At 36.3% G+C, this 17640-nt stretch overlaps 3 protein-coding genes across 4 annotated transcripts in view; 1 reads left to right on the forward strand and 2 right to left on the reverse strand.

The window, feature by feature from the left end:
* Position 1: 1 nt before the first annotated feature.
* Positions 2 to 4852, reverse strand: LOC127429863 (alpha-crystallin B chain-like). The gene is made up of 3 exons (XM_051679171.1): positions 3409 to 4852; positions 2010 to 2132; positions 2 to 674 (listed from the first exon to the last, which is right to left on the reverse strand). Exons 1-3 carry the CDS (start codon positions 3565 to 3567, stop codon positions 507 to 509), a joined length of 450 nt encoding a protein of 149 aa, XP_051535131.1. The 5' UTR covers positions 3568 to 4852; the 3' UTR covers positions 2 to 506.
* Positions 4853 to 9096: 4244 nt separating this feature from the next.
* Positions 9097 to 12509, reverse strand: LOC127429865 (gamma-secretase subunit PEN-2-like). 2 transcript variants are annotated; one of them, XM_051679173.1, is made up of 4 exons: positions 12407 to 12509; positions 11903 to 11997; positions 11703 to 11807; positions 9097 to 9901 (listed from the first exon to the last, which is right to left on the reverse strand). In XM_051679173.1, the coding sequence occupies exons 2-4, from the start codon at positions 11961 to 11963 to the stop codon at positions 9762 to 9764; spliced, it is 306 nt and encodes a 101-aa protein (XP_051535133.1). In that variant the 5' UTR covers positions 11964 to 11997; positions 12407 to 12509; the 3' UTR covers positions 9097 to 9761. The 2 variants fall into 2 exon arrangements, with proteins under 2 accessions (XP_051535133.1, XP_051535134.1); XM_051679174.1 differs by having other exon boundaries at positions 12281 to 12437.
* A 1580-nt stretch (positions 12510 to 14089) lies between these two features.
* Positions 14090 to 17640, forward strand: part of LOC127429839 (histone-lysine N-methyltransferase 2B-like) — a 54724-nt gene continuing 51173 nt past the window's right edge. Inside the window, exons 1-2 of the mRNA XM_051679114.1 lie at positions 14090 to 14441; positions 17245 to 17320. Coding sequence (XP_051535074.1) covers positions 14133 to 14441; positions 17245 to 17320 — 385 coding nt within the window. The 5' untranslated portion in view covers positions 14090 to 14132. The remainder of the gene's footprint in view (positions 14442 to 17244; positions 17321 to 17640) is intronic.

The following is a 17640-nucleotide window of genomic DNA, read 5'->3' on the forward strand; positions in this document are numbered from 1 at the left end:
ATAGGGTGTCACATTATATTTATTGATATTCAAACTGTACATCTCACATTAATTTACGATATTAACAGTTACGTTATCATTTGATCATTTAAAAATATGTACAATCTCAACATAGCAATTTGTAAATTTGATACAACACAGGATAATCTTAGAATGACCGCTCCTTGTAGATACACTAAGTGCATTCTGAGCATGAGTGTGTTTGGATCAGATGAACCATTTAAAATGAGGATGAAATTTGTTGGACTTTCAGACTGTGTGCTAAACCAAGAGTAAATGCAAAGGAAATGTGATAAAATCGTCTCATTGCTTCTAATCAGATATGTTTGAAATTGGTTGGTGAATACTCTGCCACCACAATAGTGAGTGAGAGGAAGTGAGAATTGGTCTGTTTTGGTCTGTCCTTGTATTCGAGGTGAGGAGAGCTTTTAGTGCCTTGCATAAACATGTTTAAGAATGAACTCACAAAAGACCCCCAAACATGAAGGTGTGCGTGCGTGCGCACATTATGGTCCAGTGTGATTCAACAGTCTGGAATTCTCCCCTTGTTTCAGAGGTGCAGAGATTACAAGCATTCCTTCTGGTGACATAGCTGATTCCAGAGCCATGATGTCCACTTCAATTGGGATTCGATATCGCCGATTAAACTGGCGCGTCACCAGTCCTGAACCATCCTACAGTTAAAAATACACACATCAACTCGGTCACGTGTCTCCAAAGTCCAGTACAAACTAGTGCTTAATTGCAGGGTAACAGCTGATGATGTTAAAGGAATATTCCGGGTTCAATTGAAGTTAAAGGAATAGTTCACCCAAAAATGAAAATACTCTCATCATTTACTCAACCTTATGCCATCAAAGATTTGTATGACTTTCATCTGCTGAACTCAAATGAAGATTTTTAGAAGAATTTCTCAGCTGTTTTGGTCCATTCAATGCAAGTGAATGGGTGCCAAAATTTTGAAGCTTCAAAAATCACATAATTCAGCATAAAAGTAATCCTTAATACCCTTGTGGTTAAATCAATATCTTCAGAAGTGATGTAACAGGTGTGGGTGAGAAACAGATCACTTTTACGTTCTTATTGTGTTTTTGGTGATTTGCATTCGTCATGCATATCGCCCCCTACAGGGCAGGGAGAAGAATTTCAAGCAAAAAAGGACTTAAATATTGATCTGTTTCTCACCCACATCTATCATATCACTTCTGAACATATGGATTAAAACACTGGAGTCATATAGATTATCTTTATGATGCCTTTATGTGCTTTTTGGAGCGTCAAAATGTTGCCACCCATTCACTTGCATTGAATGGACCAACAGAGCTGAAATATTATTCAAAAAAATCTTCCTTTGTGTTCTGCAGATGAAAGAAAGTCATACACATTTGGGATGGCATGAGGGTGAGTAAATGATGAGATAAGTTTAATTTTTGGGTGAGCTCAGTCGGCAGCATTCGTGGCATAATGTTGATTACCACTAAAATTACATTCGACTCATCCCTCCTCAGTGAGGCATTTACAATGGAAGTGAATGGGGCCAATTTTGGGGGGTTTAAAGGCTAAAATGTGTATTATTTGAGCTTTTAAGTTGTGTAAATCATAATTTTTATAGTCGTTTTAGGGTTTGTTGACATTACATCATCATGGCAATGAAGTTGTAAAATTGGCTATAACTTTACACAGAAAAGGTTAATATGTGATTTTATCACACTAAAATCATGTTAACACGCATATTGTTCATGTCTTGTAGCTATTATACTTAATAAAAAAGTGAGTATTGTAATGTTCAGAAATTGGCCCCCATTCACTTCCATTGTAAGTGCCTCACTGTCAACCAGAGTTTTGCTTTTTTAAAAGAAGTGGTTGTAGTCTTGACTTGCATTAAACCTGGAATATTACTTTAATATAGGCCATTACATTGTAATACACAAGTAGTAACTATGGGTGGGTGACATGCCTATCCGACTAATAAAAATTACTCCAGGCACCTGAGAGAACATATTACTTACCTTTCTTTGTTCATGCTTTCCCTCCACCACAACATAATCTCCCACTACTTTAACCAGCAACTCCTCAGGATTAAAGTGTTTCACATCAACCTGAACAGTAAATCCATTGTGATCACAGGTAACCTGAAGAGAAAGTGAATTTAATTCATTCCTCTTGCAGAATCCAATGCGAACTTTCTCTAAAGGAACTTTTTGCTCTACGGCCTGTTTAATTCTGGCATAAATCTAGTTGAAAGTACTAAATGCAGGGCCAGCTCGTCCTACAGGCAATACAGGCGACTGCCTGGGGCCCTGACATGTCTAACGGGGCCCCACGAACACGTGCAAAGCAAATGAACAAGTCATAGAATTTAAAATATTGATGATTGATTTTGATGAACAATTTTCAGAGCACTTACTCGCTGAGTAACGTGCAACGCGCGTGAACCTGATCATTTAACATATAAATCACAATGACGGTGAAAACTAAAAACATCATATTACGTATAAAATGAGCTCTGAATAATCACAAAAAGACAAATAACTGAAAGTGACAACAAATAAAATAACAACAGTGTATCTAAAATCGACAAGAAGTAAAGCTAAGCACTGCACACTCATCTGCATAAATCGTTTTCATAATTTCCCCTAGGGCCCCACAAACCCACGGCCCTGACTCAATGTTATGCATCAGTCATGCAGTCACGTCATTTCCAACTTTTGAGGTGAGTTTAGGGTTACACTTTACATGTTACATAAAAATAAAATAAAAAAAAACGAGTCTACTGAGAAAAACTTTGGTATTACTAGCAAGTCAGTCCACTGTCGGCCATGTTTGGAATGCTCTCGGAAGGCTATTTCCAGTCATGAAAGTGCAGTTCCTATCTACTTGAATGGGAAAAGACCGAAATCTCCTTAACGGTTGGTCAAGATTACAATCAAAGGACATATTTCAAATCAGCAGTAAAGTCGAAAACACTGGTATCATAAATTGTGATTCTTTACCTCAGATTATGCTAAAAACACATAAAAGAATCAATTTAAAAATAAAACACGGGTTGCAGCGTGAGGCATTTACATGTTTCCATTGATCGTGGTATATAAATAATGTACTTGCTTGTTTTGATTATTGAGGGGCTACCTCCCCCTATCCCCCCCGGAATCTCCGCCCCTGCTTGTTTTGGAAGTGGCGTCTAAGTCTGGATGAAGTTCTAGAACTATTAAATTAGCTTTAAGGACCTTTAAAGCGCGTGTTGAGACACCTGCGTTCTGTTCTAGCCTACTTGTTGCTCTTCTTCAAGCCTTTTTTTTGGCGCAAGAACGCTTTCTGTGTGAACAGCCCCTAACAATACCTGTAGTAGCCTAATTTGGCAGAAAATATGGTTACCATGGACTACTTGAAGGGAGAAGATTACTCCACCTGTGCTGCTCCGGTGTGCTCGGAAACTGGGATGAGAAGTTCGGTCGGGGTCCACGAGTACGGTCCAATCGTTCCGTTTAACCGGGGAAATAACGGTGGCAGAACCCTCTCCCACGGGATACCGCTCACCGGGAGAGAAGGAGGCAAATCGAAATCCATTTTTTTTTTTTTTTTTTTTTTGAGGGGATGAATTTGAAAACTAACCACCAAATTATCACTGTTTCAAAAAATGTATCGCTGTTCGGCTATTAATAGCGCTTGCAGATGTGTTCTCTAAAGGGGAAACGTCCCGTTGCCCAACTCTGGGATAACTAACGCAGGAACAATTATTGCTCTCTTGGTTGGTTAGAAGGTTTAAATAGCTTAGAAATCACCGCCCCTTCACACGAGCCCTTCCTCTAAACACATGTCATAAATAAATGGACTGATTGCTCCGGCAGGGATCTTTCTTGCACCTCTTTCACGCTGAAAATGAAATCTTGGACCACGATGCCAAAAGTGCAATTAAAGTTACACGTGCTGTTATGGAATGCCAGTGACAAGGGTGGGATAAGGAAAGCATCGTTTATTTATGATATTGGCCTTGTGTAACGCAGTGGAGGACATGATGGACGTTAGTGTCTGAGTGAGGAAAAATCATCTATATTATGCAAAAAGAGTCTAATTAATTGTGCATGCGACTGTTCACTGTCAAATGGATTCTTAAAAAAAAAAAAAAAAAAAAAAAAAATCCATGGTTTTCTCCACATAGGCCTACCATATCACTGAAAGAAAAAAAAAAAAGATTTTGTGGTGAAGTAAATACAGCTGAAAATAAATTAATACGTTCTACATTGAATATGTTAGTTTAAGCGTGAACTTGGAAATATTAAGTAAATTCTGCCATTATAATCAATTGAAACATGAAAAGATTTATGCTCTAGCTTTTAAGTAAATATTATTTATGATTGTTTGCTATGTTTACACTGTGTCACCATGTATTAATCCTAAAGTAAAAAACATTGTCATATTTATTCACTAATTTGAGTTAAATTCACAGGTAAAATAAATAAGTTAGTTTTACTTAACTTTTCAGAGCAGGTGTTCCAAGCATGCTTGAACAGTTATTGAGCTTGCATGATTTCACTGTTTGCAAGTTTATTGACACAGTTTTTATTGTTAATTTTGTTCTCACGTTTGGTAACTTCTTGTTTTGTGCAGTCGGAAGTTCATTTTCTACTCAAAATTACCTGTTTAAAAAAAAAAACAAAAAAAAAAAAAACAGCTAGTCATCCTGTTTTGTGCATCAAATGTTGAGGTCTGTGTGCAGCTTTGTACTATGATTTTATCACCCTTAATGAAAGATGAGGATGTTATCTAATAGACTATATACTGTAGCATGCATTAAGATTCCCTCTGAAAGGCTTTCGTAATGAAGTACATGATTAATCATTTGTTTATAAGGAAAGTTCAAAATGTGAAATGTTCTAAAACAAAATCATACTAAAATGATCAAGTATATTTAAGTACCACATACAGGTGCATCTCAATAAATTAGAATGTCGTGGAAAAGTTCATTTATTTCAATAATTCAACTCAAATTGTGAAACTCGTGTATTAAATAAATTCAATGCACACAGACTGAAGTAGTTTAAGTCTTTGGTTCTTTTAATTGTGATGATTTTGGCTCACATTTAACAAAAACCCACCAATTCACTATCTCAAAAAATTAGAATACATCATAAGACCAATAAAAAAAAACATTTTTAGTGAATTGTTGGCCTTCTGGAAAGTATGTTCATTTACTGTATATGTACTCAATACTTGGTAGGGGCTCCTTTTGCTTTAATTACTGCCTCAATTCGGCGTGGCATGGAGGTGATCAGTTTGTGGCACTGCTGAGGTGGTATGGAAGCCCAGGTTTCTTTGACAGTGGCCTTCAGCTCATCTGCATTTTTTGGTCTCTTGTTTCTCATTTTCCTCTTGACAATACCCCATAGATTCTCTATGGGGTTCAGGTCTGGTGAGTTTGCTGGCCAGTCAAGCACACCAACACCATGGTCATTTAACCAACTTTTGGTGCTTTTGGCAGTGTGGGCAGGTGCCAAATCCTGCTGGAAAATGAAATCAGCATCTTTCAGCAGAAGGAAGCATGAAGTGCTCCAAAAGTTCTTGGTAAATGAGTGCAGTGACTTTGGTTTTCAAAAAACACAATGGACCAACACCAGCAGATGACATTGCACCCCAAATCATCACAGACTGTGGAAACTTAACACTGGACTTCAAGCAACTTGGGCTATGAGCTTCTCCACCCTTCCTCCAGACTCTAGGACCTTGGTTTCAAATGAAATACAAAACTTGCTCTCATCTGAAAAGAGGACTTTGGACCACTGGGCAACAGTCTAGTTTTTCTTCTCTTTAGCCCAGGTAAGACGCCTCTGACGTTGTCTGTGGTTCAGGAGTGGCTTAACAAGAGGAATACGACAACTGTAGCCGAATTCCTTGACACGTCTGTGTGTGGTGGCTCTTGATGCCTTGACCCCAGCCTCAGTCCATTCCTTGTGAAGTTCACCCAAATTCTTGAATCGATTTTGCTTGACAATCATAAGGCTGTGGTTCTCTCAGTTGGTTGTGCATCTTTTTCTTCCACACTTTTTCCTTCCACTCAACTTTCTGTTAACATGCTTGGATACAGCACTCGGTGAACAGCCAGCTTCTTTGGCAATGAATGTTTGTGGCTTACCCTCCTTGTTAAGGGTGTCAATGATTGTCTTCTGGACAACTGTCAGATCAGCAGTCTTCCCCATGATTGTGTAGCCAAGTGAACCAAACTGAGAGACCATTTTGAAGGCTCAGGAAACCTTTGCAGGTGTTTTGAGTTGATTAGCTGATTGGCATGTCACCATATTCTAATTTGTTGAGATAGTGAATTGGTGGGTTTTTGTTAAATGTGAGCCAAAATCATCACAATTAAAAGAACCAAAGACTTAAACTACTTCAGTCTGTGTGCATTGAATTTATTTAATACACGAGTTTCACAATTTGAGTTGAATTACTGAAATAAATGAACTTTTCCACGACATTCTAATTCACTGAGATGCACCTGTACATCAAACTTGTAAGGAAAAGTTACTGTATTAACTGGTGTTTAGTTAAATTTACTCTCTTCAACCAATATTATTTCATGAAGTAGATTTATTTTAATTTCATACCATTAAAATGTACTTAAAAAAACAAAACTGTATGTGCAAAAAGTTGCAAAATAAAAATTGTGTAACCCTTACTAGTCATTTTTTAAGAGTGGTTACTATAAGAGTACTGTAAATTATGAAATCAATTACAGTACAATTGCAAAATCAATATGGTACATCATTTGAATGATGTAAGACTTTTCTGTATTCATTTAATTATTATTGGTGGCTCATATCTAATATATAATACATTTTCACATTAATTTTACAACTTTGTTGCCATGACGATGTATGCCATAAACCCTAAAACGACAAATCAAACAGCTTTACAGATCAAATGATACACAGGTTTTACCAGAAGAATTAATGTAAGAGCTTTTATAAAATGATAAATTTTACCTTTCTGCCTTTTAAACCCTCCTAACAAACTGACCCCATTTACTTCCATTGTACATTGCTTCACTGTAACCTCCATTTTTGCTTCTTTTTTTATTTATTTTTTTTTATTTTTTTTTTTTAAGAAAATGAAGGACCAGTTGATTTTTTTGGTCAACATAATGCCATAAATACTGTCGACTGAGGTGAACTTGTATTGAAACCTGGAATATTCCTTTAAATATTTTGTATTTTTGTTATGGATTTTCATAGTTTAATATTGAAAGGTTGGGTCTGGGACAAGACTAAAACAGTAAAATCTATACATTAATGGCATTTGAAAAGTACCAAAAATAAATGATGAAGGCATGGTCGAAATTGCCTGAAGTTGAAGAAACCCTTAAATGGCCCAAAAAGAAAATACAGTATAGAACATTTCCAGTATGCACTGAGTCATAGTTTCACCGTTTCACCTTTGCTGAGTTATGTCATGCTCCCCATATAGCACCCACACAAGCTCAACATGGAGGGGCTTTATAATAGAACAAAATGTACCATGTTCTTTCATTCAAGCAATATTATAGACATGTAACTTGAGAATCATGCCTATTTTAGAACCTGAAATTGTAGCATTCTGCAATATTGAATGGCACACCCACTGCCAGGCACTGGCATTTTTTTGTGTTAGTGTTAATGAGAAATGTGTTTGGCAGGCATTATGGCAATGATGCCATATTGCTATTTGTCTGTTTTCAAGTACGTTTAAGGAGTTCAAGCCACCATTGCGTAATATGTGACAACTGCAAACCCTAAACCCTGAATAAATTAAAAAAATCTTTAAAAAATCTAATTCAAACATCTTGTATCAACTGTTAAAATGTATTAAAACAGTAGAAAGGGATTTGTGCCTGATTCAACACAGATTCCAGCAAAAAGGCTGAAAGATCTTCAACACATTTTGACATTTCAAGTCTTCAAAAGGTTTTAAATCACTGAAATGTCCTGACAAAGGAATGAAGGGAATTATAATGATGTTATGATGTTACACGAAACACACTGTCCAACTGCTGACCTCTAACAACAGAATCAAGCCAACAGGATAATTCACACCTCATTTTAAAGGACACCTACTAAGTAGAGCTTCATCAAGTGCCTACTACACGTGGCTTCTGACTTGGAAAATACAGCTACACACATTCCGGCCTTTGAATGCAATACAGACCAATGTACTGGCAGCAGCATAAGTCATTGAAGCTGAGGATAACATGTCCTTCTGCTGTTGGCATCTGCTGGTAACAGAGGCAGAACTTTCTGTTCATGCACTGGCTATAGGTGACTAAAAACAGCACCAATGAAGATCAACGGGGGTCTTAGCATTCGCTCGAAAGTGGGATCGAGTTTCATAATAGGTGCCTATAAGGGGTTACACATGAGACGGAGCCATCATGCATCAATATTACAGAGTCTGGTTTGTAAGCTGTGTTGATTAGTAAGCAAGAATAAAAGGGGAACTCGTCCCTCATGCAGATTTTTCTGGAACACTGTGCGTTGCCTCCTGGAGCTTTCGTTTTCCATTCACAACAAGCTCTATAAATGGCAAATAGGTAGTTGATTGGACATGGATTTGTTCTATCAACAGATTAAGATGCATATCTAAAGGAAAGTGTATATTTTTAGGTGCTGTAATCATTTCTTTTAGGTTTTAATCAAGTTTTTGATTTCACTTCCATTTCAATGGTTCTGCGGTGTGATGGTTCCATATGAAGTCTTAACTAAAGTGTCATGAAAACTGCAAGCACAGTAATTATAATATATAGAAATGCATTATATATTGACACATTATTTCCTACAGTTAATTTCCAGTGTGCTAATATCCACACAATTTTCACTTATTTCATGCTTATTAATGCTGAAAATCTCTCATTTTGTGTGGAAGCCTCACTCCACCGGACTTAATAAATGAACATGGAAGTAGCTCCAAATAAACATTAAAAACTCAATATTTAAAAGAAAAAGTAATTGGATATTAATTTAAAAAAATAGCAACTTAATCTCCTTCAGACCTTGAAAAAATGATTTTCCTGTTGGGGTTCTAATAAATGTTTTTTTTAAGATATTGATATTGTGAATCACGCCACAGAACTCAATTTCTATTTATATTGTTTATTTTGATTCATTTATCATATAAAGACAATCAAACCACAGTACAATTTCCACACGACTTGAAATTTACTTCAAAGTAAAACAAAATTTGAACAGATAATTTAATGTCTATAGATGAAATCTGTGTTCTTTGCTGCCCATCCAAATAATGAAAATATAACAGAAAAAAAATTCCTTTTTTTTTTCATTGTGTACAGTTAAATTACGTGTCAAATCAACTGACTAAATATAGCTGAAAGTCTTTATTTTGGATCGACCTGCCTGGCGCGGCCTTTCGTGTTTTCATACATTCTATTCAATGCATTGAGGGGTCAAGATCAGAACTGGTTATATTAATGTGTTATCTCAATTCTACTCTAATAAAAATTCCAGCTAAAGCTTCAATAAGAGAGAGGGAACAGGTATTTTATTAAGAAGTAGTGCAGCAAACGAACTCACTTGCACTTTAGCATGGTGCATTTGTGTCCATAATATCTCACTCTACCAACAAATGATTTCATCAGTTCACAAAATACCACAACCCCCAGCCAGATCCAGTTTATCTTGTGTGTGACGACAGTGGTAAAATTAGCCAGGGAGCATCTTGTCAATGGGAGGAGAAAAATGGAAAGAATAAAACAAGTTTTGTAATGCAGTGCCATCTCATCAGGCTGTGCCGAGAGGAATGGTGAAGGAGAGGTAATCTCCCACCTCCCCCCACCGTGCTCTGTAATGCTGGAATATGGTGATCCACGTCGTCAGTACGGCCACCCACAGTAAGAGCCCTAGTGCTGACTTCTTTACATCTGTTGAGAGCAGAAGAGATGGTATACATTACATTCTATACACTACAGCATTAATCTCCATAAACTACAACCACAATTCTGAAAAAGTTGTGACTGTATGAAAAATGCAAATAAAAACAAAAATGAGTTGTCAATTATATTCACCTTTTCATACTGAAAACTCAACAACTACACATTATATGATGTTTTACTCTGTGAATTTCAATGTTATTTATTTATTTTTTAAATGTACAGTCATTTCAAATCAGATGATTGCAACATGCTCAAAAATGTTGGGACAGTTGAGTGTTTACCAATGTGAAACATCACCATTTCTTCTAATAACACTTATTAAGCATTTGGGCACTGAAGACACAAGTTTGTTAAGCTTAAAAAGTGGAATTTTCCTTCAGCTGCACAATTGTATGGGGTCTTCGTTGCCGTATTGTGCGCTTCATAATGCACCACACATTCTCAACTGGAGACAGGTCAGGACTGCAGGCAGGCCAATCGATCACCCGCACTCTCTGCTTACACAGCCATGCACTTGTAATCCGGGCAGTATGTGTTTTGAAATTGTCCTGCTGGAAAATGCAGGGACATCCCTGGAAAAGGCGTGCTGGATGACTGTACACGTTGCTCCAAAATTTGTACAAATCTGTCTGCATTCATGGTGTTCTCACAGATGTGTGAGTTACCCATGCCATGGGCACTGACACACCCCTGGCCCATACAGACACTGGCTTTTAGACCTGATGTTGATAACAGCTTGGATGGTCCTTTTTTGGCCCGGATAACACGACAGCTTTGTTTTTTTTAAAAACTTCTTGAAATGTGGACAAACAAATGTGAAAATGTGAAATGTGGACATTTGTCAAATGTCAGACAAAAAACACGGTTCCACTGCTCTACTTTCCATCTAAGATGAGACCGAGCCCAGAGAAGTCGGTAGCGCTTCTGGACAGTGTTGATGTATGGCTTCTGCTTTACATAGTAAAGTCTTAACTTGCATCTGTGGATGCAGCGGCGAGTGGTGTTGACTAACAGAGGTTTAATAAAGTTATCCCAAGCCCATGTTCATGATATCCATTACAGATTAATGCCATTTTTTTTTAAGACAGTGATGTCTGAGGGATCAGAGATCACGCACATTCAGAAGTGGTTTTCATCTTGCCCTTTACGCACCGAGATTAAATCTTTTAACTATATTGTAGAGGGTGAAATGCCCAAAATCCTTCCAATTTGTCTTTGGAAAACATTGTTCTCAAAGTGCTGGATTATTTACAGAAGCATCTGCTGGCAAAGTGCGATTCTTGAACGATCCTTGCTCTTGAAGGTCTAGGCTGTTTTTGGAGGCTGCTTATACACTATGACACAATTTTCTCACCTGTTTAACATCTCCTGTTTCACACTGCCTTGTTATTTCAACTCGTCAAATTGTTATTAGTCTTAAATTGCCCGTCTCAACTTTTTTGGAGTGTGTTGCAATCATCTGCTTTGAAATGACTGTACTTTTTTAACTATGAAATTCACAAGGTAAAGCATCATATAATGTGTAGTTGTAGTGCTTTCAATATAGCAAAGGGTGAATATAATTTACAAATCACTTCTTTTTGTCTAATTAGCATTTTTCATACTGTCCCAACTTTTTCAGAATTGGGGTTGTATAAATCATCAATGTTTGCATTAAATAAAGGTTCTTGGACAGGAATTATAAAACCATGATCAAGCTGTCATATCTATGTTGCGAGGCGAAGTGGGTTATAACACTTAAATGATGTGGGAAATAATGTTGAGTTTTAGGATTCTGTCACATACTCACAGGATTTAATCTGCGGTTGTTCTGTATAAACAGGCTTTAAAAAAGCCTCTTTGAAAAACCACACCACATTAACCAGCCAGAGAAAGGGGAGGAATGCAAAACCACCTGTGGAAGAATAATGACACAGCATTGTAACTAAATGTATACAACATTTTTTTATTACAAGTCACGTTAACATGCCATGCAAGCAGTCATCATACCAAGATAGTATCTTCTACAAAGGCTTAGTTTGTCCTCATTGGGAATACGTTCAAGATTCATAGTGGCTTCAGTCTTTGTTGTGGTGGTGGGTTTCCTATGAAGGGAAAAGAAGGTCATTGACACGTTAAAGCCACAGATATCCAACTGAACTGATCAATATCTTGAAACATTGCTGCCATCTACCTACACAAGACAGTACTGCCAAAATATAGTGACTTTCATGAATGCTAGAGAGAAATTGGGATTATTTTTAAATACCATGCATTACAGGCCCTATTACAGCCTTCTCATTCAATTAGATAATCTAATCTGGAATAAAACAAAGATATTGTTTGGAAAATGGTAAAAGTGGTTAGAGCAATAAGATCAATATTCACCTAGCATGTACCTCAGTCAAAACAACTCATCAGAACAGCAAACAAGCATTAACAAATATCACATGTCAGATTTCCTTCTCTATAATCTTAAAATGATCATTTGTTTTATTAAAAATAGGTGGCTACCTTAAACGCCGAGTTCAGACAAGAAACTGATGGTTTAACACAACAAAGGCGATGGTGAAACAACTTATATGGTTCCGCTTCCTGGTGAAAACTATGGTATGACGTCAGTAGTCGGCTTTGCATGATGGGTAATGTAGTTTTCAAGGATTCGGAAAAATTAAACGGAAATTGGAAAATTAGATTAATGGCGGAATGTCACAAAAAACATGTCCAGGTCACATTTCACCCTAAATCAAAAGAAAAAAATAAATAATATTTTGCTTAAATATAATTCAGACTTTTGAGGCTTACTGAGATTGTTATGTATTGTAACCATAGTTTTATGACAATTAAATGTAGAATGTAGTTACATTTACAAGTAAATTAATAGCACAAATACTTACATGATGTATAGCATTCACAATTTCGAAAATATATAATTTCATGATCATTCGTATCAATATCACTGTTTCTTCATGTTAGCGATGAGAATTTCATGGACACTGTGTTTAGTTGAAAATGAAAATAATGTCACAATGCAGAAAACAAATTAATGGTCTTTTTTCCATTTTTTAATTGTCCTTTTAATCTTTCCTTTTAAAAAAATATCTTATGGATAAGTGATCCAAGTTAATAATACTAAAAATAAAATAAATAAAAAAACACAGTTGTATTTCTACATTTTCATGACAATGAAATTTGTTGTAGCTTACTATAGCTAATATATATATATATATATATATATATATATATATATATATATATATATATATATATATATATATATATATATATAATTTAAGCCAGCATAAATTAAAGACACACAATATTAACATGTTTTATAGCCTAAATACGTCACAATTTCAATAATATATAGTTTCATAATGTTTTGTATCAATATCACATTACAGTAATGAGAATTCGGTGGACATTGCGCTTAGTTAAAACTAATGTCACAATCCAAAAAACATTTTCATAACATGCATTTGAAAGACAAATAAATGTATAGTAGGTCTACTGCAACCAATATATATATATATATATATATATATATATATATATATATATATATATATATATATATATATATATATATATACACATACATACATACATATATATATATATATATATATATATATATATATATATATATATATATATATATAATTATTATTATTATTATTATTATTATTTTACATTTAAGTCATCATAAATTAAAGGCATAAATGCTAACATGATGTATAAATTTTTCACACATTTGAATAATATATAGTTTGCATTACAGTATGGAGAATATCATGCTCAGTTGTGAATAAAAATAATGTCACAATGAAAAATTATTAATGGTCCTTTTATATATATATATATATATATATATATATATATATATATATATATATATATATATAAATGCACACTTATGGATAAGCTGTCCAAGTTCATCAAATAATGGAAATATTAACAGAACGTATTAACCAAACGACAAGATCTGGTTACGTTTTTTTTTTTTTTTTATATATAAATAAATGCAATACATAGATCTTAATTCTCGTGATCTAGGTAGCTTTAATTTTTCTCTTGACAGTTTTGACCAGTTAAATGTTTCTTCAAACCCACTGTTACAAATCATTCCCAGCCTACATTTCCCATACTGCACCCTGCGCCTTCCCCCTCCCTCCCCATCAGGCGCTTTCCCTCTTCTCTAACCCTGAGTTCCTATCTATCGGTTGTTGTTGTTGAAGCTATGATGGCGGCGGCGGGATGCGGATCAGCAACCGCGGCTGCCGTAGTGGGCGCAGGCGGTGTGGGCGCGGCGCGGGGTCGCTTCCCCGGTCGGCCTTGGTCGTCGCGGAGCTGTTTGCGCTCGGAGAAGCGATGGCAGCTCGGCCGCTCTGGGACAGATGAAGACGAGTGCTGCTCCAGCGGAGGCCCGAGGCCCACCGGCCTGGAGTTCGCGCTAAACGAAGACCCGTCGCACTTGCGCCTTCTCGGTATAGAGGCGAGTTACAAGAGGCTGGGAGAGGCTGGATACAGCTCCAGTGGAAGCGAAGAGGTGAGTGTATGTTTGCACGTTGTTGTTGTTTTTTACAGTCTTATTCGAATGCACAATCGTGGCCTCATTGCCATGTTTAATAGGAAGGAACAGGAATACAAGTTTAGTGTCTGCAATCGCAAGCTGCGCTGAACAAAATGGACATGCGAGCAGCAGCACATCTGCCCTATTAAAGGGGTGTAGCACACAGAAAGGACTGTAGCTACACCAGTGTTGTTTAAACTTGTAGGTGTATGCCTGCATTCACACTTTACTGTGTATAAACAATGTTTCCGCGATTGCAGTATCAATTGTTGCATTAAAACATGGAGGGGGAGGGGTGCAATAACTGTAGCATTGTAGCTCCCAGTAGAAACAGGGTTATAGATGATGCAATTTACTAGTTAATGCATGCTCCCATATGTGATACATATACATGTAACTATTCTGGCATTTGCACAAAAACATCTCTTTATTTATATTAAGAATGCACCAGTTCCTACACCCCATTATTGTGGCAGATTGCTGATAACACCATTCAGTCTGGTTGGATTACCTGCAGGGAAGAACAATGATGTTAGTTTGATGCTTATTTGAGAGAATAGCAGGGGTCATCATAAGGTAGACTGAAACACTGAGCCATGTGTTCTTTGAATGCATATTGCTCGTTGAGGTTGCACACATGGTTATAACTACTCAGCAAGCATGCATACTGAACCTGTGTACTGGTCAGTCAGTGTTATGCACTGGGTTCCAATGGTTTCCAAAACATGGACATATTAGGGAATTGTAAAATTGTGAATTCCAGGCCTAGAAAAGTCATTGAAATGGAAAATATTTTAACATCAGTTTCTGTTGTGACTGTAGTAAGTTTGCCTAGTTATTCTCTGCTTAGAATATTTCATTGGGTAGAAATTGCTCTCTATGAGTGCAAACACTGTAATGAAATCTGTCATTTTTATTTGTTTTACGAACGACTGGAAAACTCAGTTGATTGGTCAAAAAGTGTGTGGTACCATGCTGTATGTCTTTGCTTTTATACTGGAGCACTTGTTCTGCTGAATGTCATGTACCACTGGTGTGGAAATGTGCTATTGTGTTGTGTTCTGTGAGCAGAAGCATGCAACTAAAATGGTAAAAAAAAAAAAAAAGTAATACTTAGAAGGTCAAAGTTTGGTGGACTTTGATGGCTTGAAGACATGCTTGTCTCATATATAGGATAATTTTCTGTGTATTGGTTTCTGTGAAGTTTACAGTTTCAGTGAATTTCTATGATTTTATGAGTTTGGGAAGTTTACAGCTTCCATCTCTGCCAACATGCTACTTTTTATGGAATTTTAAATAGTGTGTGAAACTGGTCAGTTCAGAGTGTTTGATAATGTACTCTTGTCATAAAGAATAAAAAAAATTGATATTAACAAGGTAATGTTAACTGATTATAAGTTAACTGTACCTTCGTTGAGTGTTCTTTTTTGTCATAATACTAGGCTAAATAATTAGTTATTTTTGAGGTGCTTAACAGAAACTTTGTTGCAGTTGTGTTGCGCTAAAGATGAGAGTAGTGGGCTTGTTGTTGTTTTGTTGTTTCTAAGTCTTTCAGCGTGATGTTTTATTTTTTTTTATTATTATTATTTATTTTTAAAATTTTCTCCCAATTTGGAATGCCCAATTCCCAATGTGCTTTTTTTTTTTTTTTAAGTCCTCGAGGTGGCGTAGTGATTCGCCTCAGTCCGGGTGGCGGAGGACGAATCTCAGTTGCCTCTGCGTCTGAGATCGTCAACCCGCGCATCTTATCACGTGGCTTGTTGAGCGTGCTGCCACGGAAACAGCGCGTGTGGAGGCTTCACGCCACTCACCGCGGCAACCACGCCCAACTCACCACGCGCCCCACCGAGAACGAACCACATTATAGCGATCACGAGGAGGTTACCCCATGTGACTCTACCCTCCCTAGCAACCGGGCCAGTTTGGTTGCTTAGGAGACCTGGCTGGAGTCACTCAGCACGCCCTGGGATTCGAACTAGCGAAGCGTCTTTACCACTGAGCTACCCAGGCCACCAGCATGATGTTTTATTGAATATTTTGAGTATATTTTCTTGAATGTTTTGAACGTGAACACGGGAGTTGCTTGTTCTCCTATAAAATCTTTGTCAACCACCGTAACAGCATTACTGTATTGTTTTGTTTGAATACTTTGATGTTAACGAGATGAATCTCACAAGATGCTTACCTGACTTCACCTACCATATGCATAAAGTCCTGGCAAGCTAAAAAGCATGTCTCAAAACTTTTAGGAATGATAACAACAACCCCTTTTTAAATGCATAATTGTCTCACTTTCTTAATAATTGTGTGCTGCCCATTTTTTAAGGTTTAGCATTTTAGAAAACCTGAAAGCATAGATATAAAAAACAGTGGGTTTTTGTGTCTTATTTATTTCATATCCCTGACACTTTTTTCTTAATAAAAGCTTCCTATATCTACAGTTTTGCCATTTTACAATGTCAGCCTTAAAAATAATAATAATAAAAAAAAATACAGGGAAAGATGCAAATATATTTACATGAGTTGAATGCCTTATATTATTCTTGTGAACTTTAATTTATACTGAAAACATAATATAGCCATAGGCATGTGAAAATGTATAGGCTATGTAATAGGATATGTAATGTGTGCTATATCAAAGTATATACAGTACAGTTGCGATTAAATGCACAGTTATACTTTGCAATGAAAACAAATAAAATGTACACTTGAAGCATGTTACACAGCCTATGTGTTAAATTCAATTGTGCTTATACTTAATTCCTTTGTTTACTTTCAGGGAGCTGAATTCAAAGGCTTTGTAGGTGAAAATGCAAACAGTGTTTCCGTTCGCTCTGGACGAAAGCCTCGTAAACGTAAGTGTGGCTTCAGATAAAAATAAAAACAAATCTCCAAATGTGTTTCATTTTGTTTGCATCATTTTTTATTGATCTTACATTTATCCCATATTATATTAAGTAAACACTTAAAATTAATAATAAAAAATACCATGATTTTTTTCCATGTACATCAGAGTGTCACTTCAAGGACTCCAACATAAACAATGTGTACTTAAAAGATTCTGTCATCTTGATATTCAGTGGCTTCTGTGGCATATTTTTGAAATTAATATGTTTAGCCACTGTGGGATCATGGTATGAAAGAGAATTTAAATCTAATTTAACCTAATTCTATC

This window comes from Myxocyprinus asiaticus, chromosome 39 (genome assembly GCF_019703515.2).
Source record: "Myxocyprinus asiaticus isolate MX2 ecotype Aquarium Trade chromosome 39, UBuf_Myxa_2, whole genome shotgun sequence".
Taxonomy (NCBI): Eukaryota; Metazoa; Chordata; class Actinopteri; order Cypriniformes; family Catostomidae; genus Myxocyprinus; species Myxocyprinus asiaticus.

What these genes read in the sequence shown, in the direction of transcription:
- LOC127429863 (XM_051679171.1), bottom strand. Translation starts at nt 3,567, where the DNA reads ATGGATTTCGATTTGCCTCCTTCTCTCCCGGTGAGCGGTATCCCGTGG. An exon ending in AGCACACCGGAGCAGCACAG is followed by an intron (nt 2,133 to 3,408) that starts GTGGAGTAATCT and finishes CTTTCTCTTCAG; the next exon opens with GTTACCTGTGATCACAATGG. An exon ending in GAAAGCATGAACAAAGAAAG is followed by an intron (nt 675 to 2,009) that starts GTAAGTAATATG and finishes TTTTAACTGTAG; the next exon opens with GATGGTTCAGGACTGGTGAC.
- LOC127429865 (XM_051679173.1), bottom strand. Translation starts at nt 11,963, where the DNA reads ATGAATCTTGAACGTATTCCCAATGAGGACAAACTAAGCCTTTGTAGA. An exon ending in TTGTAGAAGATACTATCTTG is followed by an intron (nt 11,808 to 11,902) that starts GTATGATGACTG and finishes ATTCTTCCACAG; the next exon opens with GTGGTTTTGCATTCCTCCCC. An exon ending in ACAACCGCAGATTAAATCCT is followed by an intron (nt 9,902 to 11,702) that starts GTGAGTATGTGA and finishes TGCTCTCAACAG; the next exon opens with ATGTAAAGAAGTCAGCACTA.